This window comes from Pleurodeles waltl, chromosome 1_1, assembly GCF_031143425.1.
Source record: "Pleurodeles waltl isolate 20211129_DDA chromosome 1_1, aPleWal1.hap1.20221129, whole genome shotgun sequence".
Classification (NCBI taxonomy): Eukaryota; Metazoa; Chordata; class Amphibia; order Caudata; family Salamandridae; genus Pleurodeles; species Pleurodeles waltl.
Genome location: NC_090436.1, coordinates 859,351,187 through 859,376,117, shown reverse-complemented (window position 1 = coordinate 859,376,117; position 24,931 = coordinate 859,351,187). Strand labels below are relative to the sequence as shown.

Sequence of the window (24,931 nt, the reverse complement as noted above, 5' to 3'; positions counted from 1 at the left end):
ATAATGATTATAAAAAAAATAAAAAAATCAAGGTGCATCTGCAGAGAAAAACACACTTTTGTGTTTTTTCTGCAGTTCCACCCTGTAAATTTATCTGATAAAGACGCTAGAGGAACAATCAAATTAGGAAAATTACAGACAAACAAGTTGAGTGTCTATATCACCTCGCCCACCTTTGCCACGCTGTAGTGTGGGAGATGCACTATATATTTACCAAACAAGGTAGCACTTACTAATTAGCCAGTAGAAAGTACTCTAGCTGGGTAGACATTCTGCACAAAATACTGGCCTCTTCTTGTATAAATACACAGGGCAAGATTAATTCTAGCACGATGCTCATTTCACAGAAATTAAACCTCAACAGGCAGTATTTACAGATATAAACAAAGCAGGTGCCCAAGTTGAAGCTCCACTTCTGTAAAGTACTATTCATCCAAATTGCTTACACATGGTTAAGGCAACACAAGTTTTTTTTTCTCTGCATTTCCACCTCTTAAAGGTATCTGTAACCTTGATGGAGGTGTTTGCATCCTTGCTTTATTTATTATTAACTTGTTTTTAAGCGCAATACATCATGTAGTGACTTTGATAAATGTGTTCTTTCCTATCATCTGCTGTGGAGACCAGATATTGTGTTATCTCTTTTTGAAAATACAGGTATGTGAAATGGCCTAGAAGCCCCACCATTTTGGCACTGCCCCATATACATTAGTGATATGCAACGTGTTCCCCCGATTTTCCAAGGAAGAAAGGTTGTGTGTGGCATGGGGTTGGGTAATTATAGAGGGTTGGTTGCAGGGCCTGGCCACAGACACCCAGGGGCAAAGGCAGTGCATGGTGCGGTGTTAGTTGGTTATAAGGTGTTGGCCTCAGGGCATGGCAGCAGGCCAAGACCCTGCAGGCAATCCCACGGCCAAAGACCATACGGGGTTGGGTAGGTATAGGGAGGGTAGGCTCCAGGCTGTGCCAAACCAAAGGCCAAACTTGGCACGGGGTTGAATTAATGTACAGTAATTAAAATTATTTTACTAAAAAAAAAAAAAAAAAAAAAAAGAAAACACAATAGGAATTCACTGAAAAAAGAAAATGTTACTTACTCAGTAAGAATCTGTTTGTGGCATGCCGAGCTGCAGATTCATATGCTCTGCATACTTCGCCATCTAGTGCTGGGTTTGGAAGGTTGCAAGTTATTTTTGCTCAAAAAGTATTTAGAGTCACGAGGTATAGCAACTACTTTGCATTCTGGTAAAGCGTATGGGCATCTACTCGGTCATCAGATTGTTTTCCCGCAGGAGTCTTGTGTAAGGTAAAGTAAATTAAATGTCCATGCAGGTTAATATGTAGAAGAGACAAGACTACTACACCCACAGGTTTCTGGGGAGGTGAGGGTGGACATGTGAATCTACAGCACTACATGCCACAAATAGATGCATACTGGGTTAGTGACATTTTCCTTTCCATGGCATGTGTAGCTATAGATACACATGTTATGGATTGACTAGAAAGCAGTTGCTCTCCCCCAAAAAAACGCGGTGGCTAGCCTGTAGTAGTTGGAGTTGTTTGAAATAATGTTCTTAGGACAGCTTGACCAACAGTGGTCTGCTGCTTTGAAAATACATCTTCACAATAATGCTTTGTAAATGTATGTGGTGTAGACCACGTGGCGGCTTTGCATATATCTGTCATTGGTATGTTTCCTAAAAAAGCGATAGATGCATCTTTTTTCCTAGTGGAATGAACTTTAGGTGTTAATAAAAGTTGTCGCTTTGCCTTAATGTAACATGCTTAAATACATTTAACATCCCATCTAGATAATCCTTGTTTAGAGATAGGACTACCTTTACGTGGGTGTTGAAAGGCAACGAAAAGCTGTTTAGGTTTTCTAAAATTCTTTTGTTCTATCCACATAATACATTAGAGTTCTTTTAAGGTCAAGTGTGAAGGGCTCTTTCTGCGATTGAATCTGGCTGGGGGAAGAAGACTGGCAATTCCACTGTTTGGTTTATGTGAAAAGGTGATACAACCTTTGGAAAAAATTTGGATTAGTTCTAAGTATGCCTTTATGCTTGTGTACTTGAAAAAAAAAGGTTCCTCAAGAGTGAATACTTGTATTTCTCTAACTCTTCTTAATGAAGAGCATTGTTCAGCATTCCGTCCATCACTTGTTGTTTTTGCTTTGTCGCCCTAAGTGGGAAGGGTATGCCCAGACGTGGGTCCCGTGCTTCCCATGCCACTGGATTCAAGCTAGCCTGTCTGATGAGGGGTGAAACCCCGAAACCGGTCCCAGGATGCTGGTTTCCGGTCCAGTGAGGACCTGGCTTGGCAGTTCGGGCTGGTCTGTTCCCATGAGGAACAGGGTCAAGACTGATTTGCATATGGCTGGGTCCAAACTGGGGTGGCATGGTGAGCAAAAAAACGATGGATTAAACCCAGATCTGTGACTGGGGGTGAGTGTTTGACAATGTTCAGCATTCCGTCCATCACTTGTTGTTTTTGCTAGTAGGAAAGCAACCTTCCAGGTCAAAAATGTAATGCATGGGTTCAAAAGGTGGGCCCATTAGTCTTGTGAGTACAATATTCAGACTCCAAGCAGGAACAGGTGGTGTTCTAGGTGGAAAAATACGTTTTAGTCCTTCCATGAAGGCTTTGATAACTGGAACTCTAAAGAGAGAGGTATGTTGTATAGTCTGCAAATATGCTGATATGGCAGTAAGATGAATTTTAATAGATGAGAAAGCTAAATTTGACTTCTGTAAATAAAGTAGGTAGCATACAATAGATTGTATTGATGCTGTAAGTGGGTCAGTATTTTTAGATTGACAGTAATAAACAAATCGTTTCCATTTGTTAGCATAGCATTGTCTAGTTGTAGGCTTGCATGCTGGTTTGAGAACTCCATACTTTCTAATGGAAGTTGCAAGTATCCAAATTCTATGACTTCAGGTGCCAAATCGCTAAGTTGAGAGCACTGGGATTGGGATGTCTGATTTGTCCTTTGCTTTGTGTTAGCAAATCTGGTCTGTTTGGAAGTTTGTAGTGAGGTACTACTGACAGGTCTAGGAGTGTTGTGTACCAATATTGTCGTGCCCACGTGGGGGCTATGAGTATCATGGTGAGAGAGGTTTGACACAGTTTGTTGACCAGAAATTGAAGTAGTGGGAGAGGGGGAAAGCATAAGCAAATATCCCTGACCAGTTGATCCATAGAGCATTGCCCTTGGACAGAGGGTGTGGGTGTCTGGATGCGAAGTTTTGGCATTTTGCATTTTCGCTTGTTGCAAATAGGTCTATTTCTGGTGTCCCCCACTTCTGAAAGTACTGATGAAGTACCTGAGAGTGAATCTCCCATTTGTGTATCTGTTGGTGAGTTCTGCTTAGGAGATCCGCTAGCTGACTGTGTATTCCTGGGATATATTCTGCTAGTAGATGAATGTGATTGTGAACTGCCCATTTCCACATTGTTTGGGCTAGAAGGGACAGTTGAGATGAATGTGTCCCGCCTTGTTTCTTTAGATAATACATGGTTTTCATATGGTCTGTTTTTATCAAGACAGTCTTGTGTTTGAGAAGTGGTTGAAACACTTTTAATCAAAGGAACACAGCTAATAATTCTAAATGTTTTTTGTGATAATTTAGCTGTTTTGAATCCCATTCCCCTTGAATGGTAAGGTTGTTGAGATGAGCTCCCCAACCTATCATCGATGCAGCTGTTATTGTGGTCTGAGGCACAGGGTCTTGAAATGACCGCCCCTTCATTAAACTGTTGAGATTCCACCATTGAAGGGACTTGTGCGTTTGGCGGTCTAACAACACTAGATATTGCACCTGACCCTGTGCTTGAGACCACTGCTGTGAGAAGCACTGTTGTAGTGTTCTCATGTTTAGTCTTGCATGCGGTACTATTGCTATGCAGGATGCCATCATTCCCAATAGTTTCATGATAAATCTTAAAGTGTATTGTTGATTTGGCTGCAATTGTGGTATGAGATTTTGGAAAGCTTGTATCCTTTGTTTATTTGGATATGCTAAGGCTCTTTGCATATTTAAAACTGCACCTATGTAAGGTTGCACCTGTGCTGGCTGAAGATGGGATTTTTGATATTTGAGAGTGAACCCTAATGTATGTACGGTCTCTATTACGTATAGAGTGTGTTGTTGGCATTGTATAAAATTGCTTGATTTCATTAGCCAATCGTCTAGATATGGAAAGACATGTATGTGTTGCCTTCTTAGGTAGGCTGCCACTACTACTAGACATTTATGAATACCCTTGGAACTGTTGTTATGCTGAATGGTAGAACTTTGAATTGATAATGTTTTCCTGCTATCACAAACCTTAAGTATTTTCTGTGAGCTGGATGGATGGGTATATGGAAATACGCATCCTTGAGGTCTAAAGCAGTCACGTAATCTTGTTTTTGTAGTAGTGGGATGACATCCTGCAGAGTTAAAATGTGATAGTGTTCTGACAGGATATATACATTTAGGGATCTGAGGTCTAGGATGGGCCTGAGAGTGCCATCCTCTTTGGGAATGAGGAAGTATAGTGTGTACACTCCTGTTCCTTGTTGAGAATGTGGGACCAATTCTATTGCCTGTTTTAGTAGTAGTGATTGCCGTAATAGAACATTGTGTTCTGGGGACAGCTTGTGGTAACGTGGAGGAATGTTTGGAGGGGTAGAAATCAATTCTAGGCAAGAGCCTTTGTGGATAACTGACAATACACAATGGTCTGTGGTGATATTTTGCCAATGGGAGTGGAACTGCTGCAGTCTGCCCCCCACAGGAGATGTGTGGGGTTGACGGATGGTAAATAAGTCAGTGTTTAGATGGGGTAGTGGCTTGTTTTGAAGACTGGAACTTGCCTCTCTTTCTAAAGTATTGACCTCTATAAGACCCTCTAAATCCCCCTCTCTGGTACTGCTGTTGCCCTTGTTTTGTCTCGGAGGGAGAAGCCTCTGGATTGTGGCTTAAATCCTCCTCTGAATTGTTGTCTGTGAAAGGAGCTTCTATAGGGCGTTGTGTATAAGGCTCTTATTGCTTTAGCAGTGTCTGAGTATATTCTCAGTTTTTCTATGGCTGTGTCGACTTCAGGGCCAAATAGGTGCTTTTTATTAAAAGGCATATTCAGCACTGCCTGCTGGATTTCTGGTTTAAAACTTCCAGGAGGAGGAACATAGCCATACGTGCCTGGGTATAGTGATGGCAGTATTGATGCTTCTAGCTGCTGTATCTGCAGCACCAAGGGCGGACCGTATTTGATTTTTGCTTATGGCCTGACCCTCTTCCACAATCTGTTGTGCCCTTTTTTGGTGCTCCTTTAGGGGGTGTTGTAGGAGTTCCTCCATATTGTCCCAGTGGACTCTATCATACCTTGCTAGCAAGACTTGCCAGTTTGCCATTTGCCATTGGTTGGCAGCCTGTGTTGCTACCCTCTTGCCAGCAGCATCAAATTTTCTACTCTCCTTGTCAGGGGGAGGAGCATCTCCTGACGACTGGCTATTAGCCCTCTACTAGCCACACTTACTACCACTGAGTCTGGAGGAACTTGATGGGTTATATAATCAGGGTCTGTAGGAGCAGGTTTATATTTTTTTTATCAATGCATGGTTTTATCACCCTAGCTTTAACTGGCTTGCTGAATATTTGATCTGCATGTTTAATCATACTAGGTAGCATTGGAAGGCATAGATATTTGGAGTGCGTGGAGGATAATGTATTGAAGAGAAAATCCTCTTCTAGGGGTCCAGTGTGCATAAGCACCCCATGGCACGCTGCTGCCCTTGAAATAACCTGCGTGTATGCAGTAGTGTCCTCTGTGAAGAAGGCTTAGAAGGGTACAGGTCTTGGTCATTGTCAGGAATAGATTCTGGATCGCAGAGATCCCAAGGATCAACCATATCACCATGTGAATATTGTGAAGGAGTTGGTGAAGGTAAAGGTGGTGGGCTAGTGGGTGGTGGAAAAAAGAAAGTTGTAGTGAATGAGGGGGAGAAGTGTGGATAGGTAATGACTTCTTCTGTTTATACATTTTTGCTGGTGGTGGAGCAGTGTCTAAATGTTCTTGAAAGGCCAACTTTCTCCTGGTCTGTAGAGGAGGTGCAGTAATTATTCTCCAAGTCTCTATTGATGTGAATCCTTGATTGTCTTTCATCCATAATCTCATGGATAGGTTGGATCTCAGTGTCCTCAGAAACATGATCAGAAGTTCATCCAGTGATTTTGAGCTCTGTTTAAGATGGCTCAAAAGTCCTTGCTCTTCTGAATAAGAAGACTTTTTCGGCTCCGAAAATAGTTTTTTGCAGGCCTGAAAATACAGCCGGTTGTTTCGGCTCCAAAGCAGGACGTCGAGGCTTCGACTCCGAGGAGTGAGGGAGCTTGCTCGAGTCGGAAGTAGAACTCTTGATGGACTTACTCGACTCCGATAACGATGGAGGAGTGATCTTTTTTTACGTCGAACCCAAAGGTCAGTTGACGAGAGTATTTTTTCGGGTCGAACCATGGCTCTCTGGCAGTGGTGTACCCAAGGCCTTTGAGGACTTTTTATAAGTGGGTGTAGGGGCAGACGTACTCACGTGCTGACCAGCAATGATAAGCCTATCTTCTTCTGATGGAAACCGCCATCTGTGCTTGTTCTTCCTCCATGGTGTTGCGATGTTCCTTACTCTTCGATGCCATTTTCAATCTTCTGGCTCTCCGATCGCGCAGGGTCTTCTTGGATCGAAACAATCGACAGGCCTCGCAATACTCTTGTTTGTGATCGGGACAAAGACACAGATTACAGACAAGGCATTGGTCTGTGTAGGGAAATTTCGCGTGGCATCAGGGACAAAATCGAAATGGAGTCCGATCCATAAGGCTTTGACGTGGTAGGCTCGAACAAGCCCGAGTCGGGCGCATGTGCCCAGAAGGGCAAAATATATTTTTAGACGGTACTATCAGTTTGAGGCTAGGTGAAATCGCTATCGAAACAATACAGACTATTAAGGGAGTTTTCTAAGGTATCCGATTCGAAATCTAGGAGCGAGAGGAAACACGTCCGAACCAGACAGCGGAAAGAAAACAATTCAACAACGCCGTTGATGCCCATGCGCAGTATGACTGAGAAGAGGAGTCACTCGATCCCGTGACTTCGAAAAGACTTCTTCAAAGAAAAATAACTTGCAACACTCTCAGCCCAACACTAGATGGTGGAATAATGTAAAGCATGTGTATATGCAGCTACACATGCCATCGGGTTGCGCACACAAATATCCACAACAAAAAGTGAGGTAACTGCTGGGGCAAGATATAAAACCTTGAATGACTCACCCATAACCAGGGATTTATAGGGGCCTCTCGAAGCAGTTAGAAAGAAGTAAATAGGAATTAACCACAAGCAAAAGGTAAATAAATTGCTGTTAGGCACGAACTGGGGAAGGGAAGGAACTGGAGTCTTGCATCACTTACGTTACAGAAAAGTAAGAGGATTTATGAAGGGACTGATTATACTGTTTGAACATACCTGTACTAATGAACAATATGAAATGTTTGACCTCCAATGGAAAGTCGACTACACTTACAAATGTGACCCCCAATGGGAAAGTCAACTACACTTATAATATATGGAATGCATTAAAATTGGAAAGGTTGTGGCCTATGGCCTTCATCTTTCCTGTTACTACTGTCCACAGCTTCTTCAAGTGAAAAGATGAACACTCGATATGCTGGAGGGACAGCTTATATGCAGTTTTATGGACAGCTGTCGCAATCTATGTGTCCAATTAAGCCAGTCTCAAACATTTGGAAGGAACCAAGCAGATCTTGCTGTCTGGCCAGGTTACATCTTGATTTGCTGGAAATGGTTCTATCTCTGCTCAGTGACCCAAATGTCCTTCCTCAGATTGTTGAATCCAGCTATATAAGGAACTTTGCCTCACAAAGATTTCTTTAAAAGGAGAATCTATGGAACAGAGAATGGGGGCATAAAGGGAGATGAGACCAAGCTATACTTAGCTATCATGTACCATATAGCTTGTACCACTGTACAAAATCAGGGGAGACACACATATGAGGGTAACCCAACGTGCATACTGCTACCTCACAGGTATTCAAGCAGTGGGAATATTTTGATATTGCTTGCTGTGATGCTGTCTCTTCGGTATTTTTTCATTCTCAGATTTAATCTCAATTAGATTTCTTCCTAACTGTGACTATACTACCCAAAGCAAACCCTCACTACTTGGAGATCAGAGGAGATAGTTCTGTTAATTATTGATGCAATCCTTGAATCCTGGGGTATAACCCTTTCAACACCTACAAGATGGCGATATCCATTTCCCCTATTTCGGTTGAGTGCCATAAAAAAAGCACCCAGACGCTCTCCCAGTGCACTCTTTCTCACAAAATGCTCAAGGCTCAATGATCGCAGGTACTCAGTTGGGGAAACAAGGGGTAAAGATTGATCTGAATACACTTCCTGTGCACTCTGTAATATAAACTGCTTGTGGCTCAGCAGCCACAGGCTTTTGCTTAAACAAACAAGCAATAGAGGAGCTATTAGAGAAATGGTGATGGATAGCCTCTGCATTGAGTGCCCCAAGGAAAAATTGAACTCTCAACCAAGTAACAAACAATACACAGATAACATTTGTAAACATCCTCTCCTGTAACACTGCAGGAGCTAAAGATATAATCACCAATGGCTTCCCACTAACAAACCGGGGAAAATATGACCTTATCGTCTTGCAAGAAAACTGGCTGACTGATCCAATGCACCTGGCTGGTTATGTTTTTCATCATGTTGATGCCAAGAAATGGCATAGATCAGGGAGACCAAGATGGGGGCTCACGATTTATGTATCAACTGCACATCTGTCACATCAGAGCAACTATCAGTCTCTTCCCAAGACTTACAGGTCTTTAAGCTTAGTTTTTGCCTTGGTCACCAAATAGTCCCAGTTGTATTATTCAACATTTATGTGCATCTTCATAAACAAAGAAACACTGCACTCTTTAAAAAAATAATTAATGAGGTATCAAAAATAATATTTACAAACCCAAGCTGGGAAATTTTGGTGACAGGTGACTTTAACACCAATTGAGTACATACACCGGATGATGATGATTAGTTGATAGCGGCAAAAGCAATCTGGGCAGTCCCAACCCAGGCGAGCCACCCGCAAAAGCAATCTGATAAGTATTAGCAAAGACCTTGTTACTGCACTGGAACACCTGGGTATGAGGGTAATTGGTAGACCCAAAGATGATAATCCTGCCAGGTTCACATATTATGGTGCGATATATGGATCGATAATTGATTACACTATTGTGACCTTTCCTCTATTAGTGCAATTAAAGAAGTTTAAAATCATGGTACTAAGTGATCATTCTTAACATCTAAAATCGGGTTTGAATGCAGCCAGACATTCATCAGCACCAGTGGACACTGGAAGTCTCGGAACAATTAATTTGAAGCGTTTAAATTGGACACACCACTCTCTGCTAAAATTGGTTGCTAAACCAAAAACAATATTGGAATCCACTATAGTTTAATGCGTTACTCCAATAGATGCCCGGATCACTTTTTCAACAAGATTACACTCGCGCCCAGTCCGGGATGAGCTACTCGGCGGTCAGAGAGTTTGACGGGCAAAACCTTAAGTTTAAGAAAAAAAAAAAAAAAGACAAAAAAAAAAAAAGAAGAGGTGGGAAATCAGGAAGCCCATGAAACTTAAAGCTCCAATTTCTACATGGGAGAGTATAAAAAAAACCTGCAAAAGTAGTTTAAAAAATAGCTCTGGCTACAGCGGAAAGAGAGACACGAAAAATTCTGGGAAAGGCTACTCTTTTACTCTAAATGTAGTAAGCCTAGGGCCTTTTAAAGACAAGAATGTTCCCTGAGGAAAGCTTCATGTGGAGTTACTGGGGCATGATGAAGTAAATACTTTGTTGCAACCTCAAACAAGTAGTACGCAACATCAGTCGCTTACCCCAATTAACTATCAACGTACAATGGCTGCTGTAATAAGTGATCAAGGAAGGGTGAAGTGACGGGGCACAGGGACCTAATGGCATTCCACAGGCCATTTTTAAGTCAGATCCAGACTACTGGCCCAGACCACTTGCAACCCTATATAACGAGGTTGAGTTAACTGGTCTAATTCCCACTAGTTGGAGAGGAGCCAGCATTAGCTTGATATTTAATGGTGGGAAACAATAAAACCCGGCGAATTACAGACTTATTGCATTAATTGACTTAGAAGCTAAGTATTATGCCTCACTAATTCTTGGCCATCTAGTAGAGTGGTCTAATGCCATGGACCTGGTCCCTCTAAATAACATTGGATTTTAGGGTTATGGGAACATCATTAATATGCTAGCCTTAACAACTATCACTATTCAATGTAAGCGCTCAAAAAAAAACAACTGCATCTATGTTTTATAGATTTTAAGAGTGCCTCTGTCTGGGTGGACAGATCCCTCTTTGGGGAAAGTTAAGGCGGTGGGGCCCCCCACGAAAAAATCCTGCGAGCCATTGAGCAACTGTACACACATACGTGGATCCAAATCAAGATGGCGGGCGGGACAAGGTTATCAAGGAAAATACCTACAACCATCGGTCTTAAACAGTGGGGTGTCCTCGCCCCACACCTGTTTAATCTTCTTATAGCCGACTTGTCTCCTAGGCTAGATGAGGTCAATTTGCATCTGCCGAAACTAGGTCCACAAATTCTGACACCTTTCATATGCAGATCATACTGTACAACTGAGCCACACAAGAGTAGCTCTACAAAGATCAATTAATACATTTACTGACTTACCTTTGGTTAACAAATTAGAAATAAATACTGCCAAGATAAAAACAATGTCCATGTGGAATACCTTTGGACCGCCTCTCAATTTCAAGCTAGGAGGCATAACATTACAAGAAGTAAGCCATAAATATTTGGGTCTTTACGTCGATAATAAACTGAACTTTCAGGCACATAAAACATATATGGTGAAGAAAAGAAAAGCAGTAACTTATACCTGTTGTGCAATTGTTTAGAAACTGGTCCATCATGTAAACCATTATTGGCAGTTATGGCCGCAAACCTTCTTCCAACATTGGCTTATGGAAGTTCTGTAATGTATTGATAAGATGCCCCTGTTTTGGATCAACTTCAAACAAAAGCATACAAGTGAGTCCTGGGGTTTCTGGCAGACTGCATCTCCTGCACAAGCTAGTTCAGAATTTGGCTTTGCACAACAGGTTTTAGGAAGAAAATACCTCACCATTAAAACATGATATAAGATACATATTAATAGTTAGAGCCTTATGGCATTCCTTGGATTACGACCCAAATTCAATTTACAGTAAGTATTTGAAATCTTCTCTGCAGGCAACACATATGCCTGACTTATGGAACTTGAATTTACTGTATCCTCCTTTTTGACGTGCCATTACTGGGATTGCCAAATTGCTTTCTTTAATTGACTACAAGTATAAATCTACAGCTCGGTCGAATGTCTGGATGGTGATGCATAATTATAACAGTTCGTTTGAGTACAACATATCCAGTACATCTCAAGCGTCAACTATTAGCCTTAAGGTGAGGGACCTTGCCATCCCCGGCCGATCAACCAGTAAGGAGGTATCATGGTCCAAAATCACACAGACTATGTGGCGCCGCGAAGTAAAACAATATAAATTTGGTCTGCATTTGCCTGACGCTAAGGGAATTCCGTCCCTTACTGCTGACACCACTCTTTAATGAATTGGGGATTTAATCCTGTTGGGCGGCCATAATGAAGGGTTTTGACTCTGCGGATTCCCAAATAAACTGTAAACTGCTGAAATTTCTCTCACTGCATTCTAAACTTCTCAAGACTTGCTTGGGTCTTTCCCAAAATGGGGACCCCTGAAATGAATCCAGTAGCACTTTTTTATCTTGCTTTATTGGTTAATGTCTTATTGATTTTAGACTTTGGTATTTTAAAAGGTTTTAGAGTTTGATTATATACTTAATAGATTTGTACTGTATATATTATGTAGTGACCTCCTTTTATACGTGCATGTTAAAGTGATGCTTTTTAATGATCTGATTTGCACTTTATAGAGTGTTGCAATAAGGGCTTAATGTGAGTGCTGTGGATGCCTCAATGGTTTTATAAAAACAAGTAAGGATTAATCATCCAAAGTTCCTTACAATTAAACCCATATTAAATGTGTTTTATGAAAGGCAATTTACTTTTATGGGAGGCTACTTGCATTGCACTATCACTAATTACACTTTAAATGAGTTTTATGTGTATTATCACTACGTTTGTAATCAAGGCACTTGATTCATGTTTTATTCAGCAGCTATTATACATGTAAAGATCTTAATTAACTATGCATGCTGAATAAGCAGGGACTCAAGCAAGCTTGAGTTCACTCGACAAACCAGGAGCAATGAGGGGGTACTGCACAGATTTACCAGAGAGATACACAAAGCAGTTTCCTGAAAATCAAGTAAATTGATTTTATCCCAATACTATAATCAGCTGCCAGCAACCACGGCACAGCCTGGTCATGGGAACGGTGTCCACCACTGCAAAAAGGAGTCCTATTTTGGGTGGAATCCAAAATATATGAGAGTCTCTGACAATGGTGGTGGGCAGAATGACATTCGCAAGGCACTGCTGAGGAAATACACAATAGGGGCTTTTCTCTACAGGAAAACATACCAGGTCTGCTTGAATAATAGAACAGATAATGTTTCCACATGGACACTGTGCCAAGGATTTTCAACCCTAGAGCAACCTTAACGAATCTGAAGGTAATTCATATCTGCAATCTACATTTCTTTCAGTGTACATTTGAACTCCTCAAAATGCTTAACATTCACCCTTTTCACAGATCATCACTGGACTATCCTCAGTCTGTGTTGAGGGGAAATGGGATCAAGCCAGAAACAAAAGTTCAGATGAGTCTTGCCATTTAGGTGGGCCTTTCTGTTGGCATTTTGCACCAGTGTGACCTTCTGGGTTGCACAGTGATGTCTAAATAGATGTATCTATTCATGTATTCAATGCAACTGCCATATGCCTCTTAGCCACACATGCGACAACGGACACGAACAACTCATTAAAAATTTCTCAATGTTTCAACACTATGAAGTTGACCAATATGATTCCCAATAGCCATCATACCTTGTTATCTTCACCTTCTATACTTTTTCTTTCTAGGTCCTCTGTTCTGCTATTTAGGTGCTCTGGCATAACATTGATACACAAGCTGAACTTTAATTGTCACCTCACAAGTGAAGTTGCCCTTGGCCAGTGGAATGTGCATGTGCAGGAAGTACAGCAGTTGCATATAAATGACCGCCAGGAGTGGAGCATTCTGTTTGGACTACTTATCCCTATTTTATTTTTTGTGACTATCCTAATCTTCTCAACTGCTGACACCTGCTACCACCACGTGGCCCCTTAGAGATGGTAAGGGCTGACCTGCTCAGTCAGGAGTAAACTGGACAGTCATCTTATTATGAGGCAGTGTTAACACAAGGGAGAGAAGTAAGCGAGGCCACGTGCTGCCAAACATTTTAAGGTAGAAGGGAAAATCCAGGTAAGATATATGCTGAAGGCACTAAAGGATGGTCTGTGAAAGGTTCATTTGAAAAGCACTGCTAAAAAGGCACTGTTAGGGAGAATGAGGTAAAGAACATGCCCTGAAATACAGCTGAGAGACAATCTCCTGGACTATCCTAATGGAGACTGACATGTTGCACTGCACGATTAAGATCGGACAGATGTTATCCAGGCATTATCCAGTTTTATTCTGATGGTCATGGAAGCAACAGCAATACTAAGAGGGCCAAAATAAAAGCATAATTAATCCACCAACGTAACTTTCACGGTACTCTCACTCACCCACTATTAACCTGCTTGCAACATCCCTCTGCCGTTCAACCTGGATTACCTGTGGTAAAGCGCGATGTAATCAGACCCATCATTGCCACCTCACCATCACTATTTAAAACAGGTAAGCATGTAGGTACAGCTCAGTAGAATGTCACCCTGCCCCCACCACCCCAAAGGACCAACATGAACCACAGTGGCTATAGTGAGGACAAGTGCTTGGGACCCTAAGTTATCTCAACTCCTTGTTCATAGCCTTGAGGTACTGGCTACGGAGAATCCAATGTGGTCACTTGCAAAACATTTTCATCACATTCAACTGCAGTAGCCACTTTAAGTTCGAACTTTGGCAACAAAATTAAGTGAGAAAAAGGCACAGACAATGGTGGTGGAATCAAGGAAAACAATTCAGACATGCTCAGAAGATTTAACAAGCACTTGCAATGCAATAGGTCTTGCATTTGCTTGAGTTAGAGCTATTGACATTGTAAATGCATAACTGGACTTTTCTTGCCACAAAAATTGGCCAACCCTGCTGCATATTTTGGTCCTCTCTGCCACATAATACTAGTGTCCCAGCATATAACTAAAGCACTTCTATTTACCTTCTTCCTCTAGCTCGAGCAAAAAATGAAATATTGCCATTATTTTTTATATTATTATTTTAAGGTCGCCCCAATCTAGTCTGGGGACCCAGAGATGACCAGTTATATACAAGAATCTGCAATCACAAGCCCCTGAGAAGAGACAAGATGACAGCACTACCTCGCGTTTTATAAACATCTGAACGGAAACTGGAAAATAAGGCTGGAAAAGTATTTTATTATAAAAGAATGAAAAGCCTTGCAAGCATTCTTGCCTGCATTTCAACAAGCAGAGCAGCCTGAGAAGATTTATGACCCCAATAAAGGAGATAAGCAACTGTGTGCTGGCAGGGAGGGGCCTTGGAGAGAAACTCGAGATGCAATGTGATGCTAAGCAAGTTACACATCATTGTTTCTAGGTTTAACTCCATTCTACCAGAAGGGGCATATTGTGGCTTTTGTGAGCAGTGAGCTAAACCACTGGGTGTTTCTTTTGTGAAATAAACTTATTTTTGGAGCCAGACATAAACAAGACAGCACTGGAATAAATCCAAAACTAATGTCAGCAACATGGGAGGAACGGAATGCTGCAAAAAAAAAAAAAAAATGCAGGCAGCTAACAGCCTAAATCACCCACAGTGAAAGGGGAGCACCAGAGAAATAACAAAAATAGTATGTCACAGCAACAGATAAAGAAACCAATGTGGAATAATACAGTAGCTGTTCACTGCTCTGTAACAGAAAAAGGAGGGAGAAAAAGGCAGAACTGACCACTAGCGAGCACACATTTTTAAAGGACACTGTAATCAACAAATGAAATTGCTTTAAGCCATAAGAAGTTTACTAAAAGTATACACGAGGTTGAACATTTACACTAAACCTGATTTGGCACACTACAAAGGATTCAATAGTAGCATTTTGTGTTAATGGTGATTTAAAAGTGTAGTAAATACAGGAACCAGCATTTGTGAAAAAAAAACCTCATACACACATTATTCCAAAGCCCAGTATGCTCACTGAGTTTCACGGAAGGCACCAGTGCTACCTTGATCATCCTTCGCCAGGTTAGGCTGTACTTCTTTTAGACTGGCTGTGGCCCTGGGCACATCAGCTATCACTTCACGTTCAATTTTGTTCTTTTCTTCTTGCTCCTCTGCAATGATGTTATTGGACTCCTGCTTCTGAAGCTCTAGTTCCTTTGGGGGTGCTGGCTAATGGGACACCAATCACAAAACACACATTAGTCTAAACAGCTACCCGTAATAGTTGTAGTATTTCAAGTCATTCAATAGTGATTTATTTTACACATTACACATATCAAAAGCCATACTAAGGCTGGCTGTTCTTTACAGCCAACTATTATGGAGGTAAATTATGAAATAGCACGTACACTGTCATTTTACACCTCTATGTAGCCATCAGGGATTTATGGTAGTTAAGTCGAGGTATTGTACTATGCTATAGCCACACTGGATGAGTTCTATACTTTTGCCCTCCTTTCATTCCTATCCTCAAACTATTCAGTGTTTTCACATTTTAGTTCTATTTTAACTTTGCCTCACCAATTATGCCTTCCACTTCATCTACATCTGTGCATCACAAGCTGACCAAATGTTACACTCAAAATAAATACTACAAAAAATAATTTGAAGTTTGAAACAACTTCTCCATACTTCCCATTAATTTGTTTCACTTATGAACGCAAGGCCCTGATCACCACTACCTTAGGTCGCTTTGATAATTAACTAAATGAATTAAAATACTAGCTTGCAGTTCCCTCCTCCACTTTGCAGTCTGCTGCTCTGTTTATTTTTCGTGGGTATGGTTTGACGCTGCATTTTTCAGCTTTAGAAATTCTACCTTTGTCTTCGCAAAAATAAAATAGATATATGATAAGTAACACTTTTTTTTAAAGAAATGTGCTAATCTTACCTGTTCTTCAACCTTTAGGGCGCCACCCTTCCCGCCCAGGTTTTCATTCATCTTCTTCAAACGCTCTTCGCACTGATCGCTCATTTCTTTCATCTTGCTGGCGCACTGCTCCCTTAAAGAGATGCGAGGACTATTTACCATAGCTTCTCACAGCTCCTTTACCACTTGAGCAACGAATGAACAAACAGATTCACTAACAGCCACAAAAAAAACAATCCCATCTATACCACACATTTTAATACCTGTTGCTGAACTGATTATCTAATCTGTTTTCCGTTTTGCTCAAACTACTTAATGTAATGCATGCTTTTGAGTTTGAAAAAAAATTGATGATTTTATCCTTGCGTTCAGCATTTCCACCCTCAATATCAAGATTTTATTTTATGAGTCTTGCCAAGACTTTACACGATAGTTCTGAGTAGGGGTCAAGGCCCTGAGCTTATAGAGGGAAGGAAGGGTGTTTGCTGCGCGCTCAAGGAAGGGTGGTTGCTGTGCGCTCAGCTGGACGCTAAAGACTCCTGTCAGACACCTAACCCCGTTGGAAATAATGTCTACTAGGAATCCCTACGCAAGGGTGCAATTATGGGAGCAAATAACCAGAAGAAATAAAACTATGTAATTGTCATCGTTCATTTCTTTAGGCAGTGGTGGCTGTTGCATAATGGGGGCGGTGGGAGGGGGGTTTGGCGGGGTGGGGGAAATGGAGAAAGGACGGAGATGAGGTGAAAACAATAATAATAGTTGAAAAAAAACACACTTGACTTGCCTCCTTCCCTGCCACCTTGCTCGTTGCTCCTCTTGTGGTACCCGCACAGCCTCCCCAGAAATCCTGGCACTGCTTTAATGCTAAACTTAGCAAGAAAGCAGTGTCAAGATTGGTCTGAGCGCTCACACTACAGCTCAGACACAGCCCTGGGGTCTGTGCGGTTTCTCCATCCTGGCTGTTAAACACAGCCAGGCTGGAGAAACCTAGGTGTGCATGTACCGGTCAAACACACATGTGCACTGTCCCCTCCTCCAGCCTTCCCCTCCCACCTTCCGTGGCCTAGCCCCGCTCCTCCCTGCACTGCAGGCTGAGCCAGAAGCAGAAAAACAAGCATTTGCAATGTAATGGGTCTGCATTTGCTCGAGTTAGAGCTATTAGCATTGTAAACTCCTAATTGGACATGCCACATAGACTGAAAATAAACAGTAAAACAGCTGACATAAGCAAGCCGATTCAAAAACACAACAGCCGGCATGAGCGTGAAGGAGAGACTCAAAAGGAAAAATACGTTTGCTCGCAGTCAAACGTATTGGCAAAAGTGCAATTATCCATGTAACAGGGTCGATGGCCAAGACAGTAACAACACTGCCCCAAGGAGGGACAAACGTAAAGCATTTACCAATGATAACTAAGGATTTTTGAAAGGCAAGCCCATGAATGAGTTATAGTGAGGGGCGTGGTTTAAAGTCCACAGATAAATAATAACACGTCAGAGCGCTTGCTTGCTCAACCTGAACCTCATACAACATTAGTAAACTATTATTTTATCTTTCAGCTTCTGGCTCAGCCAGTTGGGTGACGCTCCTTTGCCATAGCGAAGGAGCCGTCCCTGTTCTTAGGTGTGGCGTAGAGAGGGCTTTAGCTGTGTCGCTAGCTGAGGTTTTCCTGAAATTTCATAATGAAAATAAATACATGCATGTGTCAATCACCTTTTTGTTTCCACCCACCACAGCTTACACCATGCCCACTCCAGTGACTGGTTCTCTTGCATGGGGTGATCTCATGTGCGCAGCCTAGTGAAAATGAGTGAATATCTGTGCATGCCTGGGCTAGTTTTCCTAAGATTCTAGGTAATTTGCAAGTGTTTTTTGCACTTTGGGAATGTTTGAGGGGAAAGAATAAACAAATCCGAACCTTTAAGGCCAGGCCTACTAGCTGTGCTATCGCTGGTCACTTGTTGAAATGCCAGTTCACTGTGTGAATATGGCCTTATTCCAGATTCACTTCTGATCACCTAGCCCTCAGCATTAGCTACCTTGGATTACAGGGCTCCTACAAAATTGTTCCATGCTGCAAGAATGAATTCATAATTATTGGTAGTCACATTACTGAACTGGCCATGGGTATAATTCAGATGTCTACAATAGGATGACCCATTGTCTCATGATATTTCTTGTTCTACTTTACGCCCTTAGGGTGGCACAGCACATGCTGCAGCCCTCAGGGACCTTCCCTGGTCACCGGGCCCTTGGTACCGCTGGTACATTTTTAGTACTGGTACACTGGTGTTGGGGCATGGTTAGCAGGGTCCCAGCATACTCTGTCACATCAGCATCAATATCAGGCAAAACTGTGTGTGTGGGGGGGTAACTGCAACAAGGAGCCATTTTCCTACATGTATGGCATTATGATGCATTACAAGTAAATAGCATGCAAATGGATAGGTATTGTGTGGAAGCAAATTACTGCACAATAATATAGTTAGGGCTAAAAATGTTGGTTGACAGTTGCACTTTCAAGACAGATATTAAACATCCATGTAGGTTAATGACTGCCCTTCTCCCATTAGTACTACAGCCAGAGGAAAATTCCATTAATTACTTAGTTATCTAAGAAACTAATAGCATTAAAGTGCATGTGTGCATGTGTGTGAAACTAAAAGTTCAAGCTCAGGCAGCTGGATAAACAAACAAAACACCTGCGTAGAGTGCCAGCATTTGTTCTGTGGAAGTCCACAACTTCTGCCCAGTCAAAACGTACTACTGGATCTCAACATGTGGGTGGAGCTAAAGTCCCTCTCTAGTGATACTCACATAATTGTCTGGTGACAGCTGCGCTGTTAAACCAGACCATAAAAATGACTGTTTGGCACAGTGTCTTTAGGTTTTCATTGGTTACGAGCACTTGCTGCATTTGACAATGAGGATGACCCCCTCACTGAAGTGTGGGCCCTGCCTAGCTGATAGGATTGCTCAGTATCACACATCCAGTTTTCAAACTCCCTTACTTACATGAAAAACAAATATTTTTACAAATAAAGTAAAATGTCTCCTTTGAAGTGGGGCTGCCTTTGTTCTACCTACATTCCAAGTTTTTGATATATCGTATCTCAATGGCCCCACAGCAGTTGTGCACCGCACAGCTATGCTCCAGACAGAGACAAAGTAGAGATGTAGATCAGCTGGTGCAAACTGCGTGACACTTCACCCATGCTATAAACCAAAAGCACTGTTAAGCCAGCTTCCGAGGCTGAGAGAAAGAAAAGAGGAAATTCAGCTAAAAACAAATAAAAAAAAAAAGCCTAACTGACTCTCCACAGCACAAGATCGATTTGAGTGAGAGAAGGTTGTAGTGTACACAGATAAGAAGGAAAAAAGGGAACTTATAAGAGTGAATACTTAGCGGAAATGTCACCACATATGCCTAGACGAGTGCATGGTACCGACAAGATCAAGTTAGGTGTACCTTGAAAAAGTGCAAGCACACACACGTGCACGCCTATGTCATAAAAACTGATGATTATGAACACATTAAACTCATGATAACATAAGCATTTCTGAACGTATTTGGCGAACTTACAGTTCAAAATTAAGCTTCTTTGACAGACTCTCTCGAAATTCTTTCATCTGCTGTTGCTGTAGATCATACTCCCTTGCCAATTCTCTATAGTCACCTAGAAGAGAGAATAGTTTACAACCAAATAATTTATGTTTCACATACTGCATTACAATTGAGAAAATAACTACAGTACCATACACACAGGTTTCGGTTGGCTACATCTACTGAAAATCGAGCAAAATGAATTGAAAATACTGCATCTACTACAACGTCTTCAGAGGCACCGTGCAGCAGGTTCTGGGAGGTAACTACACTTGTGAATTGCTTAAAGGGTTTTTTCTGAGTGAGCAGGTGAGGCGGGGAGAGGGGGTTGTACACCTGCATGTATGAGCCTTTGGGGCTCACACTTTGTAAGGTACTTACATTAGTTGCATACTATTTTAGTACAGAATGCCATAAAAATGTTAAAAGTCGCAGGCACAATGTATAATATTTTAAATTCTCTCAAGTTCAGTTTTTAAGTACAAAAAATAATTCATCTGATGACAAACAAGCAATAACAGAGCTAACTTCCCAATCTGCCAATGCTTGCTTTCCATGCAAAAGGCAGCCGTGTGTGCTCATACAAGCGCGATTTTGCTAAAAAATATATTTTTAATTTACCATTCTGAATTTCCTAACACCATCTTGGAACGATAAATTAATAATAGACTGTGTGCGAATGGTGCTTAAATGTGGACATTCCACGAGCCTGGGTAGCAGTGTGTGGAACTGCTAAGACCTGGTGGGGGTGGGGAGAGGTCAGGAGAGGAGTGAAGTTGATGGCACAGAAGCAAATAGAACAAGCACTTACAATGCAACGGGTCTCGCGTTTGCTCATGTTAGAGCTGATCGCGTTGTAAACTCTTAACCCGACTTTTCACCTATCGGGCAAAAGTGCATTTATGTACATAACCCGAAAAAGTTAAATCAAGTATGAAAAGCGCTCAACTTCTGCCAAGCAAGATCGCGCTCGTAAATTAGAGAAAAAAAAGTCCACGAGCCCAATGGAAAACAGCGAGCCTCGCATGTTTTCTGTACTTGGTCGCAGCGCTGGAGGAGGGCTAACCACCAGAAAAGGCAAGACATGGGTGCCTTTGACTAATGAAAGCAAGCAGATTTTATTAGGGAAGCCCATGAACCAATAAAAAAAACACTGACGTGAAGTTGACAGGGCTCCGAGCCCTTTTCTAAATACAAAAAAGTCTCGCTGCGATACGCATGCACGAGCGCATGCAACGCAGGCTCGACCCTAAATATAAAAGCGGCCCAGTAGCAGCGTGCAGCTAGCAGGACCTTTGCAAAAAGAAAAGTATAAAAAAAACCAGCATTTACAATGCTGCATTATATGGTCCTTTGTGCCATATAATTCCAGTGGCTCTGCATATAACTTAAGGGTTATTCTAGACAAGGTTCTTAAAACAAAATACAATCAGCTGTAAAACATAAGATTTATCCATAAGAGCTAAAAAAAAAAATACACCAAATGGTGGGAGAGCAAGGATCCAGCGTATTGCTGAAAACAAAATATTTGTAAACGAGACCTTATAAACAGGGCTGACCTGTTAAAGCTACAGTAACAAAAAAAGCTACAAGAGGCAGTTTTCCTGCAGCTACAGAGCTGAAACCTTCCAGTAGCAAATGAGCATGGACTGGATCTTGCTGTTTGGCCTTTGTATGACACCCTGTGATTTTCCAATTTCCTTTCCTGTGGCCTGAAATTTCGCGTACCTGAAATGCTTGCCTTCAAAATGTGGAATAAAACCAAGGCCACTGGAAATTATGTGGCATGAGAGGGTCAAATTGTGTGGCAAGATTTAGTAAATTATGCGGCATGAAAAGGGAAATTGTGTGGCTTAACGTGGCACATTTTATAATATTACTTCACTATTTCAACATTTCTGAACTTCATAACTATGTGGGTATTGGTTGCACCTCGTTACTACCATTTTAATACCCAAACGTAGAAATAAGCAACAAAAAGGTGACCAGTCCAGTTTGGCAAAGGGCTTTTCACTCGCGGCAGCACATGTTGCTGCACTTTTAGTAACTTTTGAGCCATTTGAGCTAGAACTTTTTTTGTTAAAATCTACAGATTATGCAGCAAATGGAATAGGAGGCAAATGCAGCAAATCTGTATTTATGTCAAAATTGCCGCGGCCGCACTACTGCATAACTACAGTGGCCCTGAAGAAAAGTGTTTATATATCCTATAAAAACTCTCGGAGTACAGAGTTTAAATCGCTGTAACAAACACCAATAACTCATTGAGCTGAACGCTCGTGGTAACAAATCTTAGCAAACATGAGCACTTTTAAAGAGGTGATTGCTCAGTGGGCAGAACGCTCACTATAAAATGTGGTAAAATGATCCTGCTTAACAGATCAATCCAACGCAAATACCCATAACTTAGTAGCGCGTGCCTGAAACGCTTGCCTTAAAAAAGTGGAATAAATGTGTCGATTCCCTACAGAAAACTCTCCAGTACTGAGTTTAAATCACTGCAGCAAACACCAATAAATACAAAATATGCTACTAAACTGAGGAAAGTATTGGCTTCGTATGGCACCCGTTGATCCTGTTACCCTGAGACTGTTGGCGAGATGATAAAGAAAACTTAGCGATTAGGACCAGCGCAGCCCCAAGAACAGCCTTGTGGTTGTGGAACCTACTGTGTCTCTCCTTTCCACTGAGCTGCAGAACAGTATTCACTAGCACAAATAGTCTCTCTGCTTTAATCACCGTATGGCATTGACAGCGTGAGTGGGTCAGAAGCCTTCCTGGATTTGTCAATATACCAGTGAAAACTGACATAGGACTGGAGCACTGCAGACTTTTGTGGATCTAGAAACATGACCAACAATCTATTTTACACCTTGGATTAGTGGACACAGTCGAAGGACTACTGTTTTATTTACAGTTAAATTTAGAATGGAAGCAGCAAGTTCTTCAGGAATAATACGTCCACCTTTATTTATGACTGAAGCAGGTCCTCTATTAAGTGGGAAAATGGTTATATATATATTTTCGAGAACTATATGGAAGCATTTGATGGGCTAAATGTTCAGGCATCCAGGAAGAAATATGTTTTATGGAGCACCGTTGGTAAAGAGGGATAACATATTTTTAAGTATTTACTTTGGATCAAGATGGGCAAGAAATTACAGTTTCTTACAAAGCAGCAAAGCAAAGGTTGAAAATTAGGTGAGCAAAGGAGACCATGTGGTTATGAACAGATTTAAATTTTATATTCAACACAGGAAGAGGGCAAATTGGTAGATGACTGTTTCCAGGTTAAAGAAAATGTCTCTTAACCCCTTCGCTGCCAGGCATTTTTCCCTCCTGTGCCGAGCCTTTGTTTTTTTTTTTTCTATTTGGAACAGTTCGCGCATGGGCCCTCATAACGTTTTGTCCACAAAAGCTATCCACTCCAACTCTGTGTCCTTTTTTTCCAACATCCTAGGGATTCTAGAGGTACCCAGAGTTTGTGGGTTCCCCTGGAGATCATCAAGAAATTAGCCAAAATACAGTGAAAATTTCGTTTAAAATAAAAAAAATGGGAAAATGGGCTGTAGAAGAAGGCTTGTGTTTTTCCCCCTGATAATTGCATCAACAAAGGGTTTGCGGAGCTAAAATCACCATCTTCCCAGCTTTCAGGAACAGGCAGACTTGAATCAGAAAACCCAATTTTTCAACACAATTTTTGCATTTTACTGGGGCATACCCCATTTTTACGATTTTTTGTGCTTTGAGCCTCCTTCCAGTTAGTGACAGAAATGGGTGTGAAAACAATGCTGGATCCCAGAAAGCTAAACATTTCTGAAAAGTAGACAAGATTCTGAATTCAGCAAGGGGTAATTTGTGTAGGTCCTGCAAGTGTTTCCTACAGAAAATAACAGCTGAAATAAATAAATATTGAAATTGAGGTAAAAAAAAAAAAAAAAAACAGCAATGTTTCTCCCGTTTTACAATAACTTTTCCTGCAATGTCATATTTTCAAAAGCAATATACTGTTATGTCTGCTAGACTCTTCTGGTTGCGGGGATATATAGAGCTTGTAGGTTCATCAAGAACTCTAGGTACCAAGAGCCAATAAAGGAGATGTACCTTGCAATGGGTTTTCATTGTATACCAGGCATACAGAAATTAATTTGGTGAAATATAAAAAGTGAGAAATGGGTATCAAGAAACCTTTGTCTTTCCAAAATGGGCACAAGTTAAGGTGTTGAGAAGCAGTGCTTATTTGCACATCTCTGAATTCCGGGGTGCCCATACTAGCATGTGAATTACAGGGTATTTCTCAAATAGACTTCTTTTTTACACAGTCTTACATTTGGAAGACAAAAATGTAGAGAAAGACAAGGGGCATTAACACTTGTTTTGCTAATCTGTGTTCCTCCAAGTCTCCTGATAAAAATGGTACCTCACTTGCGTGGGTAGGCCTAATGCCCGCGAGAGGAAACAAAATGGACACATCCCATTTTTACACTGAAATCTGACATGTTTTTTTGCAAAGTGCGTAGCTGTAGATTTTGGCCTCTAGCTCAGCCGGCACCTAGTGAAACCTACCAAACCTGTGCATTTTTTTAAAACAAGACACCTGGGGGGTGGGAGAGGGTGACCTGCATTTTTGGACCTGGGCTCAGCAGCCATCTAGAGAAACCTACCAAACCCAGACATTTCTGAAAACTAGACACCTGAGGGAGTCCAGGGAGGTGTGACTTGCGTGTATCCCTCAATGTTTTCTTACCCAGAATCCTCATAAAACCTCAAATTTAGCTAAAACAATCACATTTTTCCCACATTTCTGTGTGGGATCACCAACCCAAGGGCAAATTTCCTACCACCCAACGTTGCCCTCAGTCTCCCAGTAAAAATGATACCTCACTTGTGTAGGTGGGCCAAATGCTTGTGACAGGGAAGAGCCAAAAACCATGTTGAAATTGAGGGGGAACCAAAGCGGGTCC

At 41.5% G+C, this 24,931-nt stretch overlaps 1 protein-coding gene across 5 annotated transcripts in view; it reads right to left on the bottom strand.

Moving 5' to 3' along the window:
• Positions 1 to 24,931, bottom strand: part of GOLM1 (golgi membrane protein 1) — a 271,355-nt gene that overhangs the window by 35,498 nt on the left and 210,926 nt on the right. For all 5 annotated transcript variants that reach the window (XM_069229402.1, XM_069229426.1, XM_069229418.1 and 2 more), the window contains 3 exons: positions 19,947 to 20,040; positions 16,382 to 16,493; positions 15,495 to 15,660 (listed from right to left, as the gene is read on the bottom strand). In XM_069229402.1, coding sequence (XP_069085503.1) covers positions 15,495 to 15,660; positions 16,382 to 16,493; positions 19,947 to 20,040 — 372 coding nt within the window. The remainder of the gene's footprint in view (positions 1 to 15,494; positions 15,661 to 16,381; positions 16,494 to 19,946; positions 20,041 to 24,931) is intronic.